The sequence below is a fragment of the Lutra lutra genome, chromosome 6 (assembly GCF_902655055.1).
Source record: "Lutra lutra chromosome 6, mLutLut1.2, whole genome shotgun sequence".
NCBI classification, from domain to species: Eukaryota; Metazoa; Chordata; class Mammalia; order Carnivora; family Mustelidae; genus Lutra; species Lutra lutra.
In genome coordinates this window covers 33,804,897-33,825,386 of record NC_062283.1, presented here as the reverse complement: position 1 = coordinate 33,825,386, position 20,490 = coordinate 33,804,897, and the positions used below count along the sequence as shown (strand labels likewise).

The following is a 20,490-nucleotide window of genomic DNA, read 5'->3' as shown; positions in this document are numbered from 1 at the left end:
TTTTTAACTAAAACAGCTGACAATTTTATTTTCACATTTCACAATACAAATGAAAATTACTTTTTTTTTTTTGTCCCACTACTCTCCTGCAAAAACTATTCTCTCTTTGATAGGAAGGGCAGCAAGTCTTCCTTGTCCTGCTGTGAGAAAACACCCAGAGTCACAGCACCACAATCTCCTGGTGAAGTAGAACAAGTAATATAAAATGAATACAAAGAGGTTCCTGTCTCTCCTTATCTGTCCGGTCGAGTCATTCCTGGCCGAGTGGGCACCATCATGGGACGGGCAGGAGGTCTCATCATTGGGGGCCCAGGCATCATTGGCATGTGGCCTCCCATAGGTGGTCTCATTCCAGGAGCTGCAGGACAAAAGAAAGAAAAGGAAAAAAGAGAGTCAGAAAGTACTATTTATGAACGAGCTCGATGGGACTTCAATTAAAGACAAGAAAGTAGCCCCCCCCTGCAAAATGCTGGAAGAAAGACAAACTTGACAGAAGAAATGCAACAAATTCATCACATCTGTAAATTAGACATTCTCAAACAAAGAACAAAGGTCAACACAAGAACCGTATGGGAATCATGATCTAATGATAGTAAGGGGGAAACTATTAATAGACTGGTTTCCAGAAACCACCAGGGACACTAGTTCCCTAAATTGACCTTTTCTAACTCAGGGAAATTCACAACTAAATTACATGTTACTCAGTCAGCATTTTTAATCAGTTCTACCCACCATATAACCAGGAGCTATTTCATGAATGTACACAGGCACAGAGGACAATCTTACCACTAAGCGTTTGTTCGGAGTTGTAGGAAAGGTGAGCAGGAGGCCCATGCTGAGAACCTGTTAGTAACCATACTTAGCTCAAGTCAAGAAAAATAGGCAATAATGTGATTTACAACAATTAGTGCACACACAAAAATCTGATTTTTCTAATGCATGTTAGAAACTGTTAAGGAATTTTTTGCAGTGTCCCATCAATATACCAGCCAAGTGAATGAGCCAGGGCAGGGAGAGCAAGCGAAGGTAGGGGTTGAGGAGGAAGATTATAGGCAGCTTCACAAAATTGAGAATATTCTACCTCCTCAGCTGAGTGGTGGGTTCACGGGTATTCATTTTATTATTATGCCTCATAATTTTCAGGTCTTCTTTTTAAATATAAAAATTGACATAATTACTTATTAAACCATTTTGATTAACAGCTTGAGATAAATGGTTCAAGAGAAAACTATATTCAAAGCCAAATACAGCCTTTTCACAAGAAGTAAAACACAAGTATATGAAAAGACACAACAGGTACAGAATTTTTCAATTTTCAACAGGAACAGAGAATAATACTAAACTAAGTATCTTATTAAAAAAACCCCACCATAACATAACCTATATTTAGCATTTCCTAGAGGAAATTCATCTGGACCAAAGACTGAAAACGAGGCATCTGAAAAGTTGTTTACTTTAGTCTCCACAGTACATTTAATTGTAATTAGTTGCCAAGAGTGGCAACTAAGAGTCTAATTACTAGTAAGTAGTAAGTCTAGATTCCTTTTTTTAACTTTTTATTATGGAAATGTTCAAACATACACAAGAATAGAAAAAAAAGAGGATAAAGAACATCCATGGACCCATCATCCAGCTTCAGTGTTTATTCATCCCTGGCCAACCTTCTATCAACCTGTTCTTAACCCTGTCCACCCCCAACTACTTAAATTATTTTAATTCAGATAATCGCATTACTGTCTTGGCTGAAAACAACAAAATACTCAGGAGAACTGGCAACACCAAACCTGAATTATCAAATGTCAACAGCAGGCTGAAGCTGAGTTCTAGAAGCCTTCTTTAGGTGTTTCATGCATTCACCAGTTCACCACATCCCTAACCCCTCTAAGAATTTGAATTTGTGACCCTGATTTTAAAATGCAAAAGAAGGGGCGCCTGGGTGGCTCAGTGGGTTAAGCCGCTGCCTTCGGCTCAGGTCATGATCTCAGGGTTCTGGGATCGAGCCCCGCATCGGGCTCTCTGCTCAGCAGGGAGCCTGCTTCCTCCTTTCTCTCTGCCTGCCTCTCTGCCTGCTTGTGATCTCTCTCTGTCAAATAAATAAATAAAATCTTTAAAAAAATAAATAAATAAATAAAAAATAAAATGCAAAAGAAACCATGTAAGCCACTTTGTTTTGGGTCAGAAGCCAGTAAGGCAGAAAATCTTATCTAGACTCTCCTCACATTCCTCTAAATGATACCCACAGTGAGCACACTGAATGTTTCTGGCTAGGAAGCTACTCTAATACCTTTTTGTACCTTGTCTTACCAGCTGAGCTGGAGGTTTCTTATGGTCATTGTATTTACTCTAATTACATAATTTGTTTTGCAAATCAATAAAATGAATATAAAAAAGGAACTGTTTGGGGCACCTGGGTGGCTCAGTTGGTTCAACAGCTGCCTGTGGCTTGAGTCGTGATCCCAGGGCCCTGGGATCGAGCCCCACATGGGGCTCCTTGCTCAGTAGGGAGTGTGCTTCTCCCTCTGCCTGCCACTCCCCCTGCTTGTGCTTTCTCTCAACCCCCACTCTATGTCAAATACAGAAATTAAATCTTAAAAAAAAAAAAAAGAACTGTTTCCATGAAAACTAAGTAGGTATTTAGAAAACCTCAAGTAAATCACCCCAAAAAGTGCTCACAAATTTGGTAGGCGAAGGGATCATAAAAGATTGGAACTAGATTGCCTCACAAGATTTCTAACCATGAAAGAAAATGAAAATAAAGTTGGTAAAGAATGCATTATGGGGGGCACCTGGGTGGCTCAATCTGCTAAGTATCTGCCTTCAAGGACTCCCTGCTTGGCAGGGAGTCTGCTTCTCTCTCTCCCTCTGCCTGCCACTGCCCCTGCTTGTGCTCTGCTTCAAATTGAAACAGAGAAAAGTAGCAGCGAAAGTATTTACCTACCCTCCCCTTTATCTCCCCTTGGAACAAACTCACCTTTCTCTCCGCTATAAATGGCTAAAAGTCAGGAGGAGGTAAGTAAGTGGCAGGAGGGAGAAGAAGAAGAAGAAAAAAAAGGCAGCCTTATCCTGTTTTTAGTAGTACAAGGTCTTTGGGTATCATCCAATTACACTGGTAAAACAAATATTTCTTTTTATCATTACAGATTTGCCAAATATAATTTGTTGCAATAACATGTTTGACGGTGAACTAAGAATCCTATTGAAACAGAGAACTAAAACACAATGACGCATCCTAAAAGGAAAGAGATTCAAACTTACCAGGTCCCACTGGCATCATCCCAGGAGGAGGAGGGCCCATCATAGGCATCATGGGAGGGCCCCCCATGTGGGGCGCTGGCATCATACCAGGGCGAGGAGGACCCGCTGGAATAACAAATGGGGGCAGAGGTTAAGATATGCTTACATATTAATATTTTCTCTTCTATGAAACTAGTGGGGCATCATAGTCCAAGTCCAAGTTCTGGAACAATAGACTTCTTATGGTTTCTTTTTTATAAGAACAGAGCAGCAAACATAATTATTCCACAAAACTCTATGTCCAAAGAACAAGACTGCCTCGACAGAAATATAAAATCAAGTCAGGTTCTCCCAAGTTAAAAAAAATTCCAGAAGTTTATTTATTTATTTATTTTTTAAATATTGTGCCTTCTGTAGAGTTTCTGTCAAACTAAAGCCACAAATACCTAATCCCAGGTCCATTTTTTAAAAAATCAAAATCTTTAAAAGATTCTTTGGACCTATGAAGATAAAGATGTATATGCAGAGATATTCTTGACAGTATAGTTTACAACAATCTGGAACAACTTAAATGTCCAATAATATGAAAATGGTGAGGTTACTTATGGCACATTCATACTATAAATCATTCTACTATTAAAATAATGGAGTTGGGTGCCAGCCAGCCAAAATACAGACTAGGATAGAGAAGTAACCTGAGAGCCGCTGTGACCCAAGGCCTGATTGGTCCCAGGATGGTGGAAGCCCAAGAAAGGTTTGGTGGGCCGTTAGTGGCTGACCTGCATTAGTGTGCAACTATATAAATAGCCTATTTCCCCACGTTTATATCCAGGGTTACTTATAAGACCAAGTTTAGGTTTCTGAATTCAATTTCAATCTGAGCCTTTTCAGGAGAGCCATGGAACTTATGGCCTAATTAGTCATTCTCCTTCTGTCATTCAGAAATAAGAAACCTTCATAGAGAGGAGAGGCCTTTGATCCCTTCCACTTTCAACTGTCCGATTCTGTCTTTCCCAAGGTACATATACTGGTGTTAGGTGGGTTAGAAAATAGGAAAAACGACCAAAGAGTTTATCTACTAATTTAGTCCTCCATGTTGGGTTCACGGCAGTAAATAATGTAATGTACTCATCAATGTATTAATATTTTAGCTTACCTAATATAATAATAATAATGAGCTTCATACATGAGCTCATCTAATCACAGGTACATTATGACCTTTCCATTGAATTTGTCTCAGACCCACTTGGGAAGTCACAAACACAATATCCTAGCAATAACGCTATCTAACTCTGAAGATATTTTAGAAATGATACCACTGAAATTGTTTTCATTTACTATCTATATATTCAGTACATGAGCATTCAAAAGTCAACTGTGAGGTAATCCAACAAAATCAAAAGATAATCTGCCGCCCTGAAGTTACGGCTGTTAAGAAGAAAACTTCATAAACTTACGGAGACTGGGGGGAGGTGGGATCATTGCCCCTGCAGGAGGAGGAGCAGAGAATGGAGTAGGAGGTATCTTTCCTTGTTGAAATGCAGCGGCTTTGGATAGAGTAAGGAAAAAACAACACACAGTGAATAAGAACTCAACAACCCACTTACTAAAATAACCATTTTCTTTTAAATCATTAACCGTCCCAATTATTTCACTTTACTTCATTTAAGATTATTACATCACGGCCTCTAGAAGTTTTAAATCAACCATAGGTATTCACCAGCAAAAACTACAATTAATTTGTTTACTGATTTCGGTTTTTTAACCTATTTTTATTTAGTCAGCATTTCTGTGGCTGATCTATGGGAGAATGGAATGAAGACCTCCCATTACCAATGTCTTACCAAAGAGATGCAGACATCTTTAATCTGTAGATGCTGTTCACAATTTGAACCATTCACAGTTTTGTCTGGAAATGTGTGATACCTGCCCAAAGACCAGGCTTTTTGTAAAACCTCACATCATTTTGGTTTAGTAGTTTTGAAATTAATGTACTAAGCTAAGAGACATGAAAGAGAAACAAAGATTTCAAAGCAAGAGTCTGCCCTGAAGAAGATTATAATCTTAAAAAAATGTCCAATACAATCAACTTTTTTCTTTCAGGGCACAAATGAATATGAGGCACAAATGAAGACAAAAGAAATCAAAGATAATTAATAAGTGGCTTTACAAAGAAGTCACACATAAATACTAAGATACATACTCATAGTTAACTATACTAGAACTAAAACTAAGTAAATATATAAATAAAATTTAAAAATAAAAATAAAAAGGACACTCATAAAAGCTATTCCTAAATGTAAGTATTTTCCAATTCAATGCAATCTGCAGCCCTAGGATACCCCACCTATCCCCATTCCATCCCAACCAGCCAATGTAGGTCAAATTACGCAAGTAAATCACTGCTAACTCCTAAAGACCAGATCCAAAAAGCTGACTTTTAGAAGTGGAGATTTATGCACAGCTAGCTACTCATATGCCTCTGAATAGAGCCTGTGCTCTATAGGAGATCATATCCCAACAAGGGCTTTTCCAATCAAAATTACACCTCCCACACCCCAAGCAAAAGGACAACTTGTAAAGACTGAAGAGGGAGTAGCTAAGCCATCGGCTCAACAGTGGACTCAAAGCCAACATAATCATGGACATCAACATCACATGGTGTGTCCCTGAGGACTTGCCTTCTCTCCTCCAAGTCTTCCATCAAAAACATTTACTCATCCTAAATTCTGCTGCTGCATCCACAAAATAACTAAATGAATACAGTTCTAAACTTTAATGCCAAGAAATTTCTAACATCTTTTCAAATAGAAAAAAAAGATTACATCATAATATATTTTTCTTTTTTCCAAAGATTTTATTTACTTGACACAGCACAAGCAGGGGAGCAGCACAGGGAGAGGGAAAAGCAGGCTCCCCACTGTGCAGGGAGACTGATGTGGGGCTCGATCCTAGGACCCCAGGATCATGAGCTGAGCCAAAGGCAGACACTTAACCAACTGAGCCACCCAGGTGCCTCATACAACATATTTCTTCAAATGAAACAGGACAATGTCCGAGATTTGCTTCTTAATAATCCAGGATGGAGAAAGGGAGAAGATGAAGGTATTTGGTGGTTCTCAACTAAAGGCAATTTTGACCCTCTTGGGGACACTGGGCAATGCTTGGGGACATTTTTGGTTGTCATCACTGGGAAATATTATTGGCATCTGGTGGGTAGATGCCAGGGCTGCCACCGAACAGCCTACAATGCACAGGACAGCTCCACAACAAAGAATCATCTGGCCCCAAATGCCAAGAGCGCTAAGTCTGAGAACCTGGTATAAACAAAACAACACTGTTGCAATGAGGTGATGGAAATCAGAGGTGGGGGTCAGCCATAGAAGGTTCTTTCATTAACCCGTCTTCCTCCTTTTTTGGTATTTTACATAAGCTTTGTTTTCTTAAAATTGCAACACAATCACAGCCCACATTTGCCCGCCAGCTCTGAATACAATAAATGAAAAAGGCCATGTTTAAAATACACCAGCATGATCTAACATAGAAATGCTACATCTTCTGTCAGTGTCTTGAACTCAACTAGCCACACAAATATTTCCCAAATTAAACAAAAAGAGGGGGGCCTGGGTAGCTCAGGTGGTTAGGCATCTGACTCTTGATCTCAGCTCAGGTCTTGATCTCAGGATCATGAGTTCAAACCCTGCATTGGGAGCCTACAGAAAACAAAACAAAACAAAAAGAGCATGGCATGTCCAACAGAGGTCTGAAACGTACTCAGGTTACTTTGTCACATCCATTACTTCCTTCTTAACCAAGTATCTTTGTCAGGACTACAGGAATAAGAAACTCAAAGTCTCTCAAACTCTTTGAAAGTAACTATAAATCCACCTCCACATTTTCCTATTATAAAAGGAAAATAGTTCTAAAAACTAGGATCAGGGGCGCCTGGGTGGCTCAGTTGGTTAAGCATCTGCCTTCACCTCAGGTCATGATCCCAGGGTCCTGGGAAGCCCCACATCAGACTCCCTACTCAGTGGGGAGCCTGTGTTCTCACTCTGCCTCTGCCCCTCCCCCTGTTTGTGCACTAGCGCTTTCTCTCAAATAAATAAAATCTTTAAAAAATAAAATTAAAAAAAAACTTATGATCACTACAAAGGAGGTTTCACATAAGTTTGCTACAATACCTGGTCCATGTCAATAAAGAAATACTAGGCACTCATTCTTCTCTGCCCCACTTCCCAATCTAATCAATATCTGATTGCTCTAGCCTCAATAATTACTATTGATGTGTTCGTATATTCCCTGGGAAACCAACGACCTTCTAATTCTTTCACTGAACACATGAGAATGCTCCTATTTATCACTCAGAATGAGCTTCTTCTGTGGAAAACAACGGAGAGACAGGGATGAGAAAGAATGGGACCATTCTTCCACAACAGAACAAGAGACTGAAACGTACTTGTTTTGTCGATCAGGCTCTGAGCCTGCTCTTCCATCCATTTCTGATAATAGTCTTTCACATTCTCTTTGTGTTTTCTACCACTGCAATGTGTCTTTCTCACAGATGGCTGTAAGACAAAAAGGTCATATTGGTCACAGAAACAAGTTCTCCAGATCAGAAATTTTATAAAGCCTTTCTTTATATATAGGTAGCCTGGCTACCTTTAGCAGCTTTAGCTGGGTGCTGAAGCAGGATTTACAAACATTATCCAACAATGCACTGTGGTCATTTATAAATAAATTTATATATTTATCATCTGACCAGAGGTCAGCAAACTATGACCCATGGGCCAGTCACCTGATTTTGTAAAACAACAGAGTGGAACACAACCACATTCATTTGTTCAGGTATTATCTATGTCCTTACTCTGGAAGTCATCGCAAAAAAAGACTATATGGTCCACAAACCTAAAATAATTACAGTCTGGCACTTGAAGGAAAAGTTTGCAAACTCCTGACCTAGAACATAATGCTATTTTAATGCCCTTTCTTAGAGTATTCTATAGCAAAATAATACAGCTTACATATATTTAAAGTATACTGTTTATGAGAATATCTTCTTTTAAATGACTATGGGTCTAGAATACAGACTATGAATCACATACAGACTTTTGTCTCTAGCTCACTAATCCTTTGGTTTTTTAACAGCTTTTCTGAGGTAAAACTGAGATAAGATAAACTCCACACACTTAACCATTTGTTTAAGTTAATATTTATTTAACACTACATGCCAAACACCATGCTATGTACTTTACAAGCGGTGTCTCAATCATCCTAATAATCACATGTGCATGGTACAATGGAATATTAATCAGAAAGAACCCATCACTAATTCACACAATTATGGATGAATCTCAAAAGGATGCTCAGGGCGCCCGGGTGGCTCAGTCAGCTACATATCTGCCTTCAGTTCAGGTATGGTCTCGGGGCCCTGGGATTGAGCCCCGCATCCAGCTCCCAGCTCAGCAGGGAGTATGCTGGTCCCTCTGCCCCTCCCACCACTAGTGCTCGCTCGCTCGCTCTCTCAAATAAATCTTAAAAAAAAAAACAAAAACACACACTCAGCAAAAGAAATGAGATACACAGAGTATATACCCTAAGATTCTATTCATATGAAGTTTTAAAACCAGTTAATATTGATCTTTTGTAATAAAAACCAGATCAGTTGGGGCTAAGGGTGCAGGGGACAGAATGTAAAAAAACACAAAGGAACTTTCTGGGGTGATGGAAATGTTCTGTATCTCATGTATATACCAAATGGTAATTATTTGTCAAATTATCAGACCATACTTAAAAGGTATGCATTTAATCGAAATATAATTCAATAAAATTGGGGCGCCTGGGTGTCTCAGTGGGTTAAGCCTCTGCCTTTGGCTCAGGTCACGATCTCAGGGTCCTGGGATCGAGCCCGCATCAGGGATCTCTGCTCAGCAAGGAGTCTGCTTCCCCCTCTCTCTCTGCGTGCTGCTCTGCCTACTTGTGATCTCTCTATCAAATAAACACATAAAATCTTTAAAAATATATATATATATGTATATATATAAAATTCAATAAAATTGATTTTAAAAATCACAAGCCTATTATCTTTAATTTATGCTTAAAGACTTGTCTTAAAACACATAGTTGGTAAGTAGCAAACCAAGGCCTAGAGTCCAGACCTTACTCAGATGCTCCTCATGGCTGTCTAACTACCTCCTACCAATAGAACCTCTCTTCACAGGACTGCTTCAGTAGCAGCAGACAGGACCAGTATCACATGACCACAGACTGTCTTTTCATGGTCTACATTTCAAAATACTGTTTGTTCCCTGACTCCCCAGTGACCGATTACGTAACACAACAAGGCCTTGAGCCTTATAACAAAATCATGCCTAAAAATCAGCAAAAACTCAAAAGCTGCAGTGCTGAATGTTTATTGCATTTCAAAGTCCACCACAGGGAACTGCTTCATTCACTATGGAATTTTTCTACAGGGGTTCCTGACATTTCTCAGAAACTGACATTTGTTATAAAGGGATCCTTTTCAATTCTCTGAATGTTGGCATTAGCAAGATAAGCTATAAAATGGTAAAAAAGCATTACCTACTCGCTAACTGTTTTAGAAAATTATGATAAGGAGTGAAAGGGGCTAGGATCAAAAAAGCAAAACAAAACAAAATAAAAACTGGGACTCTATAGGCAAATTACTGTGATACCAACTTATTGGAGGAGTCCCATCCAGGACAATCTATAATAATATTCAAAACTATTATTCCTTCAAGAGGAGTCATCCTACTTACATGTTCCACAAATTAATACTGAACATCTGGCTAGGGTTCTTGCAGCTACTATTCAAGATGCCAAGATGATTAGGAGCTCCGGTTTAATCACATTTCTGCAGAGGCAGCCAAATACAGAGCTAGTTTTCAAGGTGTAGCTCACAGGCATCTAAGGGTGTCTCAGACACACCCTTCAGGGGGTCTGCAAGGTCAAAGTAGTTCCATAATGATGTTAAGACATACTTTCCTTTTCTACTGTATTGACATTTGCACAGATGATATCAAACTTCTGGCACTTTAGAATGAATCAAGGCAATGGCAACCCAATGCATTAGGGGTCATTGTATTTTTCAACACTGCACTCACGGTGGTGGTGGGGGGACCAGTTTCACTGAAACTGTCCTTGATGAAGCAGCAAAATTATTAATTCTATTAAACCTCAACTCTTGAGTTCATGTCTTTTTATTTTTTTTTTAAGATTTTATTTATTTACTCGACAGAGATCATAAGTAGGCAGAGAGGCAGGCAGAGAGAGAGGAGGAAGCAGGATCCCTGCTGCAAGAGAGCCCAATGAGGTGTTCGTTCCCAGGACTCTGGGATCATGACCTGAACTGAAGGCAGAGGCCTTAACCCACTGAGCCACCCAGGAGTCCCCATGTCTTTTTAAAATTCTGGGTACAAAATGGGATGTACAAAGTACTTCAGCCGCATGCCAAAATATGATGCTAGTTCAAAGAAAAGCAGGACTGCAAATGGTTCAAGTTGTAAGTTCTACCAGCTGCCTCTTTGATGGAACATCATTTTTACTTGACAGACTGAGAAAAAAACAGGAGATTCAGACTTCTCAGAAATAAGTGAAGTGAGCCTGTCACTTCAAAGGAAGCAATTGGTAGTATTTATTGCCAAGGATAAAATTTGAGCTTTCGAACAAAACTCAGAATTTTAGAAAACCTTATCTACTACCATGAGCTTGTCAGCTTCCCAATACTTAAAGTCCCCTTCTGATTAGATTGTGACATTAATATGAATTTTTATATTACATAATCAAATGTGTCAACACATGGAACACCTGTATGACTGAGTGAACCAAAATTCCAATATTCATTTTCCAAATGACCAAAGCATATTACAAAATCTCATCTGGTAAAAGATTCACTCAAAGGGGCGCCTGGGTGGCTCAGTGGGTTAAGCCGCTGCCTTCGGCTCAGGTCATGATCCCAGAGTCCTGGGATCGAGTCCCGCATCGGGCTCGCTGCTCAGCAGGAAGCCTGCTTCCCTTCCTCTCTCTCTGCCTGCCTCTCTGCCTACTTGTGATCTCTCTCTGTCAAATAAATAAATAAAATCTTTAAAAAAAAAAAAAAAGAGGGGCGCCTGGGTGGCTCAGTGGGTTAAGCCGCTGCCTTCGGCTCAGGTCATGATCCCAGGTCCTGGGTTCGAGCCCCGCATCAGGCTTTCTGCTCAGCAGGGAGCCTGCTTCCTCCTCTCTCTCTGCCTGCCTCTCTGCTTACTTGTGATTTCTCTCTGTCAAATAAATAAATAAAATCTTTAAAAAAAAAAAAAAAAAGATTCAAAGTGCAAAGCAGATCAGTGAAATTGCCAGAGGGTGAGGGGTGGAGACAGAGAAAGGCAGAGGTAGAGAGAGAATGGGAGGGTTCAATCTTACAATCCTGAGATCATGACCTGAGCTGAAATCAAGAGTAAGGTGCTTAAATGATTGAGCTACCTATGCACCCCCAGATCCGTGAATTTTGATGTAACAGAGTATGAAAAGTTTGAAACAGTTTCAGATTCCACACTGCAACTAGTTTGGATGCAGTAATATGAAGTATTAAAGAATATCCACAATTATCTAAAAAGGCTGGTTAAGTACCCTACTTTTTTTAAACTCCTCATCCATGTGAGGTTGGATTCTTCATATAATTTAACCAAAACATAGTGCAACAAATTAAATACAGAAGAATCCATCTGTCTTCCATTAAGTCAGACATTACAAAGGCTTACAGAAAGGTTAAAGCAATACCATTCTTCACAATACTTTTTTCCTTTTTGAAAATAGCTATTTTTCACTTTTAAAATGTTATTTGTATTACAAGTAAAAACTTTGTTAAAAAACTTTGTTGCGTTCAAATGAATCGATATTTTTTAAGTTTTAATTTCAAATACAGCAAATATTAGTAACTAAACCAATATAACTGGCATAACTCGTTTTTTTAAATGACCCAGTAATTTTTAAGAGTGGAAAGAGATCATGAGACAAAGAAAGTCTGAGAGCTGCTCGTAGAGAAGCCCTGGAGTTAGACTGCTTAGGCTAACCTTCTAGCTCTGTACAACTGATTTAGTAACACATAGACAATCATTTAACCATAATCTACCTCAGTTTCCTCTTCTGCAAAACGGAGATAATACTAACCTCATAGGCTTAATATGAGCATTAAACAAAATGATACATGTAAAGCATCTGGACACATAGTAAATGCTCAATCTTGGTTGTTATTTGACAGTTTTTAATCAAATCAAAGTACAGTACTCAGTTTCAAATTTAGGCATTTCTTTCCAGTTTAATCAATAAAACGTCTGAGTGCCTTGTCCCAATCAAGTATTTGAACTTTAGAACACGTCCCTGGAAACTTTTTGTGCCATAAAAATTTTTTTCACTTTCTATTTTGCTAAAGCATTATTATTTTGGTTCTCAACTGAAAACACTAATTGCCGGAAGACCAATAACTACAAATTATGAAAACAGTTACAGGAAGGATGGAGGAAAAGAAATCCAGATTATTTTCTCCAAGCAGGAGCACTTAAACCTCAACAGGATGAAAAGCACAAATTTACACCTAAAAAAAAAAAAATCTAATTTGTTAAGCACAAAGTGTTCTGAAACTGAGAAGAGACACTACTTACAGAGTCATGGGTGAGGTACGTGTCGCAGTAGTCACAATAAAACCTGGAAAGAGGTGGAAAACAGAGAAAAAGAGAAGACGACCACCAGTTAACAGATGCCCATCCACCGAAGTGCTGTTCAATGAAGGAAAATTATAAAAAGACCTATTCATGTTTCCAAAGACATCAGACAAAGCAATCTGACAGAAACTAGGCTTTTTTGTTGCCTTGGGCCGAGTCGACCTACCGCCACTGCAAGAGGGCAGTATGTGCAACTCCCAGGCTCCCTTCCCCACACCCTCTCCCTTCCCGGGAAATCTCAAGAGCTAGAACCCTCTCTGCACCACCCCACTGGGACACAGTTAGCGACCGTAACCGAGAACATACGCAGACTCGGGGCCCCACTCACTTAGGCATGTTGCTCTGCAGGCCGTTGCCCACTCCGACCCGCGCCGCCCGGAAATGAGGCACACAGTAAGCGCCGACGCCGCGGAACCTATGAGTCAAACGCGACTCCTACCCAGTCATCCAATCCGCTTGCTGCGCTGCGCTGCGACAGCCTTAGCCGCGGCGGCGGCCGAACGAAGGGCGGGGCTTTTCTCGGGTGGGGGTGGGGGTAGGGGATGTACGAAGGACCCCTGCAAGGTTCAATCTCCGCCCCTGAAATCTCCATGCTTGATGCTTCCGGCCGCGTGTTAGTCGTTCTTTCGACAACTTTCTAAGCATTTCTATGTGTGTGCCAGGCACTGTTAGAAATGCCGAGAGGTCAGCAGTGAACAAAACAAAGATCCCTACCCTCATGGAGTAGGCAGTGGGAGTTGGGAAAAACAATAAAGTTAATATGTAGTCAGGTGGAGTCAAGTGCTGAGGGCGTGGGGATGAGGGAGTGAAGCAGGGAAGAGAGGAGTTCAACTTTAAATAAGAGAGCGAAAGCTTGCTGAGAAGGTGACAATTGAGAAATAATAGGTTTCTTAAAGCCAGGTGCAATCGGTTTTACGTAGCGTCTCTTTTCTGAGTCTCAACCCTAGGAGATGGTAGGATTCCTGATTTCAGGTGCCATCTCCTGCTTCCAAGTCGTGCTGCCTGAGCAAGTTATTTAATCTTTCTGAGCCTCAATTTCCTCATCTGGAAAATATGGATAATAATTCTTGTTTGTGAGGTGTAAGAAAGAAGTAAATGCGAAAATGTTTGTAAGGTATATAGTGCAATGTTTGAACATACTAAGCCCCTCCGCATATGGCAGTTAATTTACATAAAGGGAAATTGATACTACTACTATCTTGTCTACAGACCTGACCTGTTTAGTAACAAGGCCAAACGTCCAGCCTATGAGACTCCAAAATGGCCGACCTCTCAGAAAAGAGAAATAAATGTTGGGAATGGAGAGGAAGAGTTTTTGATTCTTTCTTCATATTCTCTGCTGGTGGAGTTGCAACCAAAATAATCATAATTGCTGCTTTATATGAATGTTTACTATGTCCTAGGTGCTTTGAATGCATTAATTATTTCTTCTATTCAACAATCCTATTATTCACAATTCTGGGGCTTGGCTGGCTCAGTAGGTAGGGCGCGCAACTCTTGATTTCCGGGTTGTGAGTTTGAGCCCCACCTCTGGTGTAGAGATTAATTAAAAATAAAATCTTTAAAAAAAAAAAAAAACTTAAAAAAAGAACAATTCTATTATTCATGTTTCAAATGAAAAAACTAGCTTTCACAAGGTTAGGTGTACCACAAAGATTACTTCCTGGTCTTAAAAGTTAACTGTGCAATGAAATCATCAGGCTTTCATCATTCTAACAGTGGTAAGTCTTAGCATTATAAATGGTGGGATAGTCATATTACGTGTTTCCTGCTAGGATGCCAACGTTAAATAGATGTCATCAACTATTACCTATTTTTACCAAAAATGTTTCAACTGGATCTAATCAAGTTTATGGGATAGGCAAGAGGATCAAGCTAAAGTAAAGCAAAAGGCAGCAAACTGATTCAGAAGGTGAGATATTCTATAGGACAAATGGCCTCTTTCCTTCACGAAATCAAGAGAAAGTGTCATTCTAGATTTAAATGTTTTTAAGAGATAACAATCAGACATAGAGTATGGTTCAGGGTTAGAGCCTAGTTCGGACAAACCAGCTCTAAAGGAAATTTTGTGGAAAATATCTGGGCCTTAATGTTGCAGTTCTAGTAACCCATCTTTGTGTAGGCACCCTGAGTTGATTCTTCTCAAAGGGGTTAGATTTGTCAACTATGTTTTTGTTTTTTCCCCCCGATTTCCCTCTGTGCTAATATTGCGGCTGCTTTACCCTCAAAACCATTCCTCACCTTCCCCTTGCTCTTTTCAGTATGGCAGTGGGGAATGATGCCATAAAGGCTTTGTGTCTTGGACTCCTGCGCTGGTTGGATTCCAGGCTGAATTGCTGGGCAACATCTAAGGGATGCATTTCTGGAAATTAGAGAGATTAAGGAAATAGGCAGATTATTACCACCTCACCTCATCCCTAGTATCAGGCTGTCTTCTCCCACCTACCTGGCTCCAACTTCTAGCAGATGACCCTAGGCCTGGTCTCTGGTAACAAGATGTCCTTCTTCTGTTCTTCCAGTAGCTTCTTGCTATTGCACGTCTCCAGGCTACTTCGCTTTTCTCTGTCTCGCTGTATCTCTGCCAACCCCTATATAAAACAATTCTCTGAATTAAATTCCCTCAGTTTTAAAGACTTAGAGTTGTCTGTTTTCCAGGACTCCGAGAGTGACTTTACTTCCAAGTTCCAAAGGGTATCTCCCCTGAGTCTTGCTTATGGGCCCTGTTATCTGGAAAGAGTGCTTTTCACACATTTCCTCTGAGTGTCCCAAGAGATTGAGTTTATTTTTTACCCTCATTCCCTTAGGTCTCAAGTGAAAATCCCAAATGCCTACCTGAGCTTGACATGCCCTTGAACTCTTATATATCTTAAAAACTCATAGTGTTTGCAAATCTACCTTATGAATAATATTTTTATTTTATTCTTATATTTTTTATTTTTATTTTATTTATATTTTTCAATTTCTCTTAAGATATTTTGAACTTAAAATGTATTTTGTTTATTTACTTTTGAATAACTAATAAGTACACATGGTATAAAATTAGAAAAGAACAAAAGTGTGTTCCCATATACATACCCCCTTACCAGTTTCTTGCATGTTCTTCCAGAGATAGGCCACACAAATGCAAATATTAACATATGTTTCCTGAAACTATTTCCCAATACTGCACAGTATTTTATTCTATAGATGTATAGATGTATCTCAATATATTAACCAGTCTTCAGTCAATTGTTTCCTGTCTTTTGTTATGCCAGTGATGCTGAAGCATGCAGGTAACATTTATTGGTAGGATGGATTTCTAGAACTGGAATTACTAGGTTAAAGAGCTTTGCATATATCATTTTGAAAAATATTACAAAAATATCCCTCTCCTGTGATTGTATTTAAGAGTGCTTTTCCAGGGGCACCTGGGTGGCTCAGTGACCTGCTTTTGGCTCAGGTCATGATCTCAGGGTCCTAGGATCGAGCCCCGCTTCGGGTTCCTTACTCAGAGGGGAGCCTGCTTCTCCCTCTCCCTGCTGCTCCCCCTGCTTGTGTTCTCTCTCTCTCTCTGACAAATAAATAAAATCTTTTTAAAAAGAGAGCTTTTTCATCTTTTCAATCTAATAAGTTAAAAGTGTTATTGTATTATAATTTTAATTTCTCTTGTGAATAAATTGAGCATTTTTTTATATGTTTCAGAGCCTTAAAGAATCTGGGGCATGTGGGTAGTTCAGTTGGTGGAGTGTGCAACTCTTGATCTCAGGGTTGTAAGTTTGATAACCCACATTGGGTGTAGAGATTACTTAAAAATTTTTAAAAATCTTGGGGCGCCTGGGTGGCTCAGTGATTTAAAGCCTCTGCTTTCGGCTCAGGTCATGATCCCAGGGTCCTGGGATCGAGCCCCGCATTGGTCTCTTTGCTTAGCAGGGAGCCTGCTTCCTCCCTTCTCTCTCTGCCTGCCTCACTGCCTACTTGTGATCTCCGTCTCTCAAATAAATGAATAAAATCTTTAAAAAAATTTTTTTAAAAATCTTAAAAAAGAAAGAATAGGGGTACCTGGGGGGCCCAGTTGGTGAAGCATCTGCCTTCAACTCAGGTCATGATCTTGGGGTGCTGGGATTGAGCCCCATTTCGGGGGGAGGGTCTCTGCTCAGCAGGGAGTCGGCTTCTCCCTCTCCCATTGCCCCTCTCCCTGCTTGTGTTCAAGTTCTCTTTATCTCTCTCAAATACATAAATTAAATCTTTAAAAAAAATAGTTATCTTAGTTATATGTGACAAAACCAGCTTAAACTAGCTTTGGCAAATAGTTCCTTACAGAGGCCCAGAAGCCTGGGACATCTCAGGGTAGACTTATCTCCAGGTATGGTCTCAAAATATGTTACTTGGTCTCTCTGTCTCTCCATCTCTCATCTCATCTCTGCTTGTCTGCTTCTCTGTGCACATTGGATTTGTCCTCTCACATTGCAGCCTGGCTTCCTCCCTGGCATGGGGTAGGATAGCCTCAAATACCCACCAAATTCCATTTTTCTAGAACTATAATGCCAAAAGCCAGGGAGGGGCCTGAATGGCCAGATTTGGGATAGGGATGGCTAGGAAATTGTAATAACAGTCCCACTGAAACCCCAGGGAGTGAGGCAGGAGTACCCAGGAGGTGGTGGGTGGGTGGGTACTGTTTTCAAGGAAGAAGTACAGGAAAGCATCCCGGAACAGAAATGGTGTGTACAGCAGCCACCGTTGGTCATACCTAACCCAGTTTGCAAAACCACCTCTAAGGAAATGACCAGTTTACGGTGGTAATTTCCATTGTAACCACCAGAGGACTTGAGTCCTTGGTGCCTTGGTAACCTACACTTCCCTTCCTCTCTCTCTCATCTTTCACCAAGGACACCAAGGACAGAAAGTAATATTCAGTTATTTAATATTTAATATTTGATATATTTAATATTTCTTCGATAAATGTTTGCTGACCACCCAGTTGGTGTTCAGGTCAGTGTTGGCCACCAATAGTGGGAAAATGACTAAACACGCTGTGCCCACCATTAAGTTTAGTGTACACAGTAAGCATTTAAACAAAGAGCTATATAGCATTATATAGTAAGGACTGCGATAAGACAACTTCATCAAGAAAAAATATCATGTAGTAATAATAAGCACAACTTCTAGATCCGAAATGCCTGTGCTTGAATGCCAGTACCACAAGCTGTTGCTTGGACCTTGGGGAAGTTGCTTAACCTCTTTCTATCTTAACTTTCTCATCTGTAAAAGAGGGGCAATAATAATGCCTACTTCTTGAGGTCGTGGCTGTAAGGACTGAGGAATAAGATAATTCCTTTTTTAAAGATTTTATTTATATATTTATTTGTTAGAGGAAGACAGAACACAAGCAGGGGGAGCAGCAGGCAGAAGGAGAAGCAGGCTCCCCTCTGAGCAAGGAACCCAAAGCAGAGCTTGATCCCAGGACCCTGGGATCATGACCCAAGACGAAGGCACACGCTAACCATCTGAGCCACCCAGGGGTCCCAATATAACTCTTAAAAAGCACTAAGCTCATGGTTAGCCATGCAGTAATTGGAAAATACTGTTGGCACTGTGAGTAATAAGAATCACTATTAAAAACTCAGGTCTCTTGAATTACACAGACATCCAGGAATCCTTCCAGGTCTTCTCAGGGCCACACAAGAGAAGAGCTGTGGAACTCAGACTCATTTTGTTTCTTTTCCAGTAAGAGACTTCAGGCCTGCTTTAAGCCATCCATGGCTGCTGACTCTTCTACCTACTAAGAGCTCTTCAGAATCCACCATTATTTTTCCCTTCCCAGACCTCAGCACCCCAAAATGTGGGGGAGAGGCTGAATCCCAGGTGGACTTAACTCTGCACTCTGAGCTGTATTTCCAGTTTGGAGAGTGTTGATCTGTTGCCAGATACCTCACTGGGGAGGAGCACACAACTGGGGCTTTATCCCCCAAGTACTTTTTTTTTTTAAAAGATTTTATTTATCTGACAGAGAGAGATCACAAGCGGGCAGACAGGCAAGCAGAGAGAGAGAGAGGAGGAAGCAGGCTCCCTGCAGAGCAGAGAGCCCGATGTGGGACTCGATCCCAGGACCCTGAGATCATGACCTGAGCTGAAGGCAGAGGCTTAACCACTGAGCCACCCAGGTGCCCCCCAAGTACTTTTTTGAACTGAGAATTGGCTGCCATGAAGTAGACTCAGAGGCTAAAACTTGATCTATTTGGAAACAACAGCAAGACATAGGGCACCAGCTTTAGAAGTTCACACCAGGTCTCCCAGGTGGGTGTGAACATAACTGTGGCTGAGAATTCATGACCGTGGCTGGTAAGAGGAACGGAAGTCCTTCTGAGGACCTCACTCAATTGTTAGTCATTCTACCTTGAAAGCGAAACCAGTTGAGAGGTGACCTACCTGCTGCTTTCCAAGGCCAGCGCCTGGTCTTAAGGCTTCTGGGAACCTAGCCTGAGTGACACTGGGACCTCAGTGAGGAGGCCCATCTGGCACCTTCCAGATGGCAGCAGACCTATCCGTGTTTGTCCAGCTGATGGGGAGGGAATGATTATGCACTAGTTCTGCTGTAATTGTCTGTCTCCCTCACAGTAAACAGAGAGTTCACAGCTGGAAATAAAAAAGGTCAAAGTCCCAGGGTCTGGAGAGCAAGTTCTTTTTTTTGAAACTCTTTATTAATCTAATGCTCTTGGTCGGCAGATCTTGGTATCAGGAGGAAGCCTGGTCAGGCACTAATCAACGAGGCAGAAGAACAGGTTTGGCAGGGTGGTTTTGAGTAACTCTTTACTGAAAAGGAGTTATTACTCACTCTTGAAATGTCTTCTCTTAGATGTAGTATTTTCTTTCTGAGCCCATTTTATTAGCACAGGAAGCTTTCAGCCTGACTCTAGGGGTGTGAACTTGGAAAGCTGGAAACAGAAACATAAGTGGCTTTTTCATGGCTTAAGACTTTAATAGGATCTGAGGTCATGGTTCGGAATGGCGTGTGCAAGCACACGTACACATGCGTGCACGCACGCGCGCGCCCATACACACCGACACACACACACACACACACACCGTTCTGTTGTTCCAGCGCATGTGGTCTTTAGTGACTGGCTTTTGCTGCAGAAAAGGGAAGCACATTTATAAAGCACCGAGTTTGTGTCAGCACTGGACAATGTGCCTTCATTATGTTATCTGATGGCATTTAATTTCAAGGGTTTTTTTTACTGATGAGGAAACCAAGACCCAAACAGGTGACATAATCTGAACAAAATTGCATAGCAAATACATGGTAAAGATAGGATTCGAACCCAAGAGCTTCACCCAGAGCTTAAATTCTTCCTGTTGAACACACTGCTTGTACCTATGAGACTTTTTGAAATCGTGGCCTGAGTGTCACCTGTTCCCAATAACTCTCTTACTGCAACTGATAAGCCTGAGTTTTTCAAGTAAGTACTCCAAAGCACCAATATGTAGCCAGGCCTCCCACATACAAGGGACAGCTCCATGAAAAGTTGAATCTTAATGTGCACCCTTTATACTTCAAATA

General features: G+C 40.6%; 1 protein-coding gene and 1 long non-coding RNA gene across 3 annotated transcripts; both read right to left on the bottom strand.

Annotated features, from left to right (window-relative positions):
* Positions 1-13,412, bottom strand: SNRPC (small nuclear ribonucleoprotein polypeptide C). 2 transcript variants are annotated; one of them, XM_047734719.1, is made up of 6 exons: positions 13,282-13,412; positions 12,894-12,936; positions 7,694-7,802; positions 4,692-4,781; positions 3,256-3,360; positions 1-358 (listed from the first exon to the last, which is right to left on the bottom strand). In XM_047734719.1, exons 1-6 carry the CDS (start codon positions 13,287-13,289, stop codon positions 234-236), a joined length of 480 nt encoding a protein of 159 aa, XP_047590675.1. In that variant the 5' UTR covers positions 13,290-13,412; the 3' UTR covers positions 1-233. The 2 variants fall into 2 exon arrangements, with proteins under 2 accessions (XP_047590675.1, XP_047590676.1); XM_047734720.1 differs by lacking the exon at positions 1-358 and adding an exon at positions 399-843.
* Positions 13,413-13,498: 86 nt separating this feature from the next.
* LOC125101748 (uncharacterized) lies at positions 13,499-19,470 on the bottom strand. Its single transcript, XR_007127914.1, has 3 exons — positions 19,359-19,470; positions 15,400-15,541; positions 13,499-13,618 (listed from the first exon to the last, which is right to left on the bottom strand). It is a non-coding gene; the product is annotated as an uncharacterized LOC125101748 (long non-coding RNA).
* Between the last annotated feature and the right edge of the window lie 1,020 nt (positions 19,471-20,490).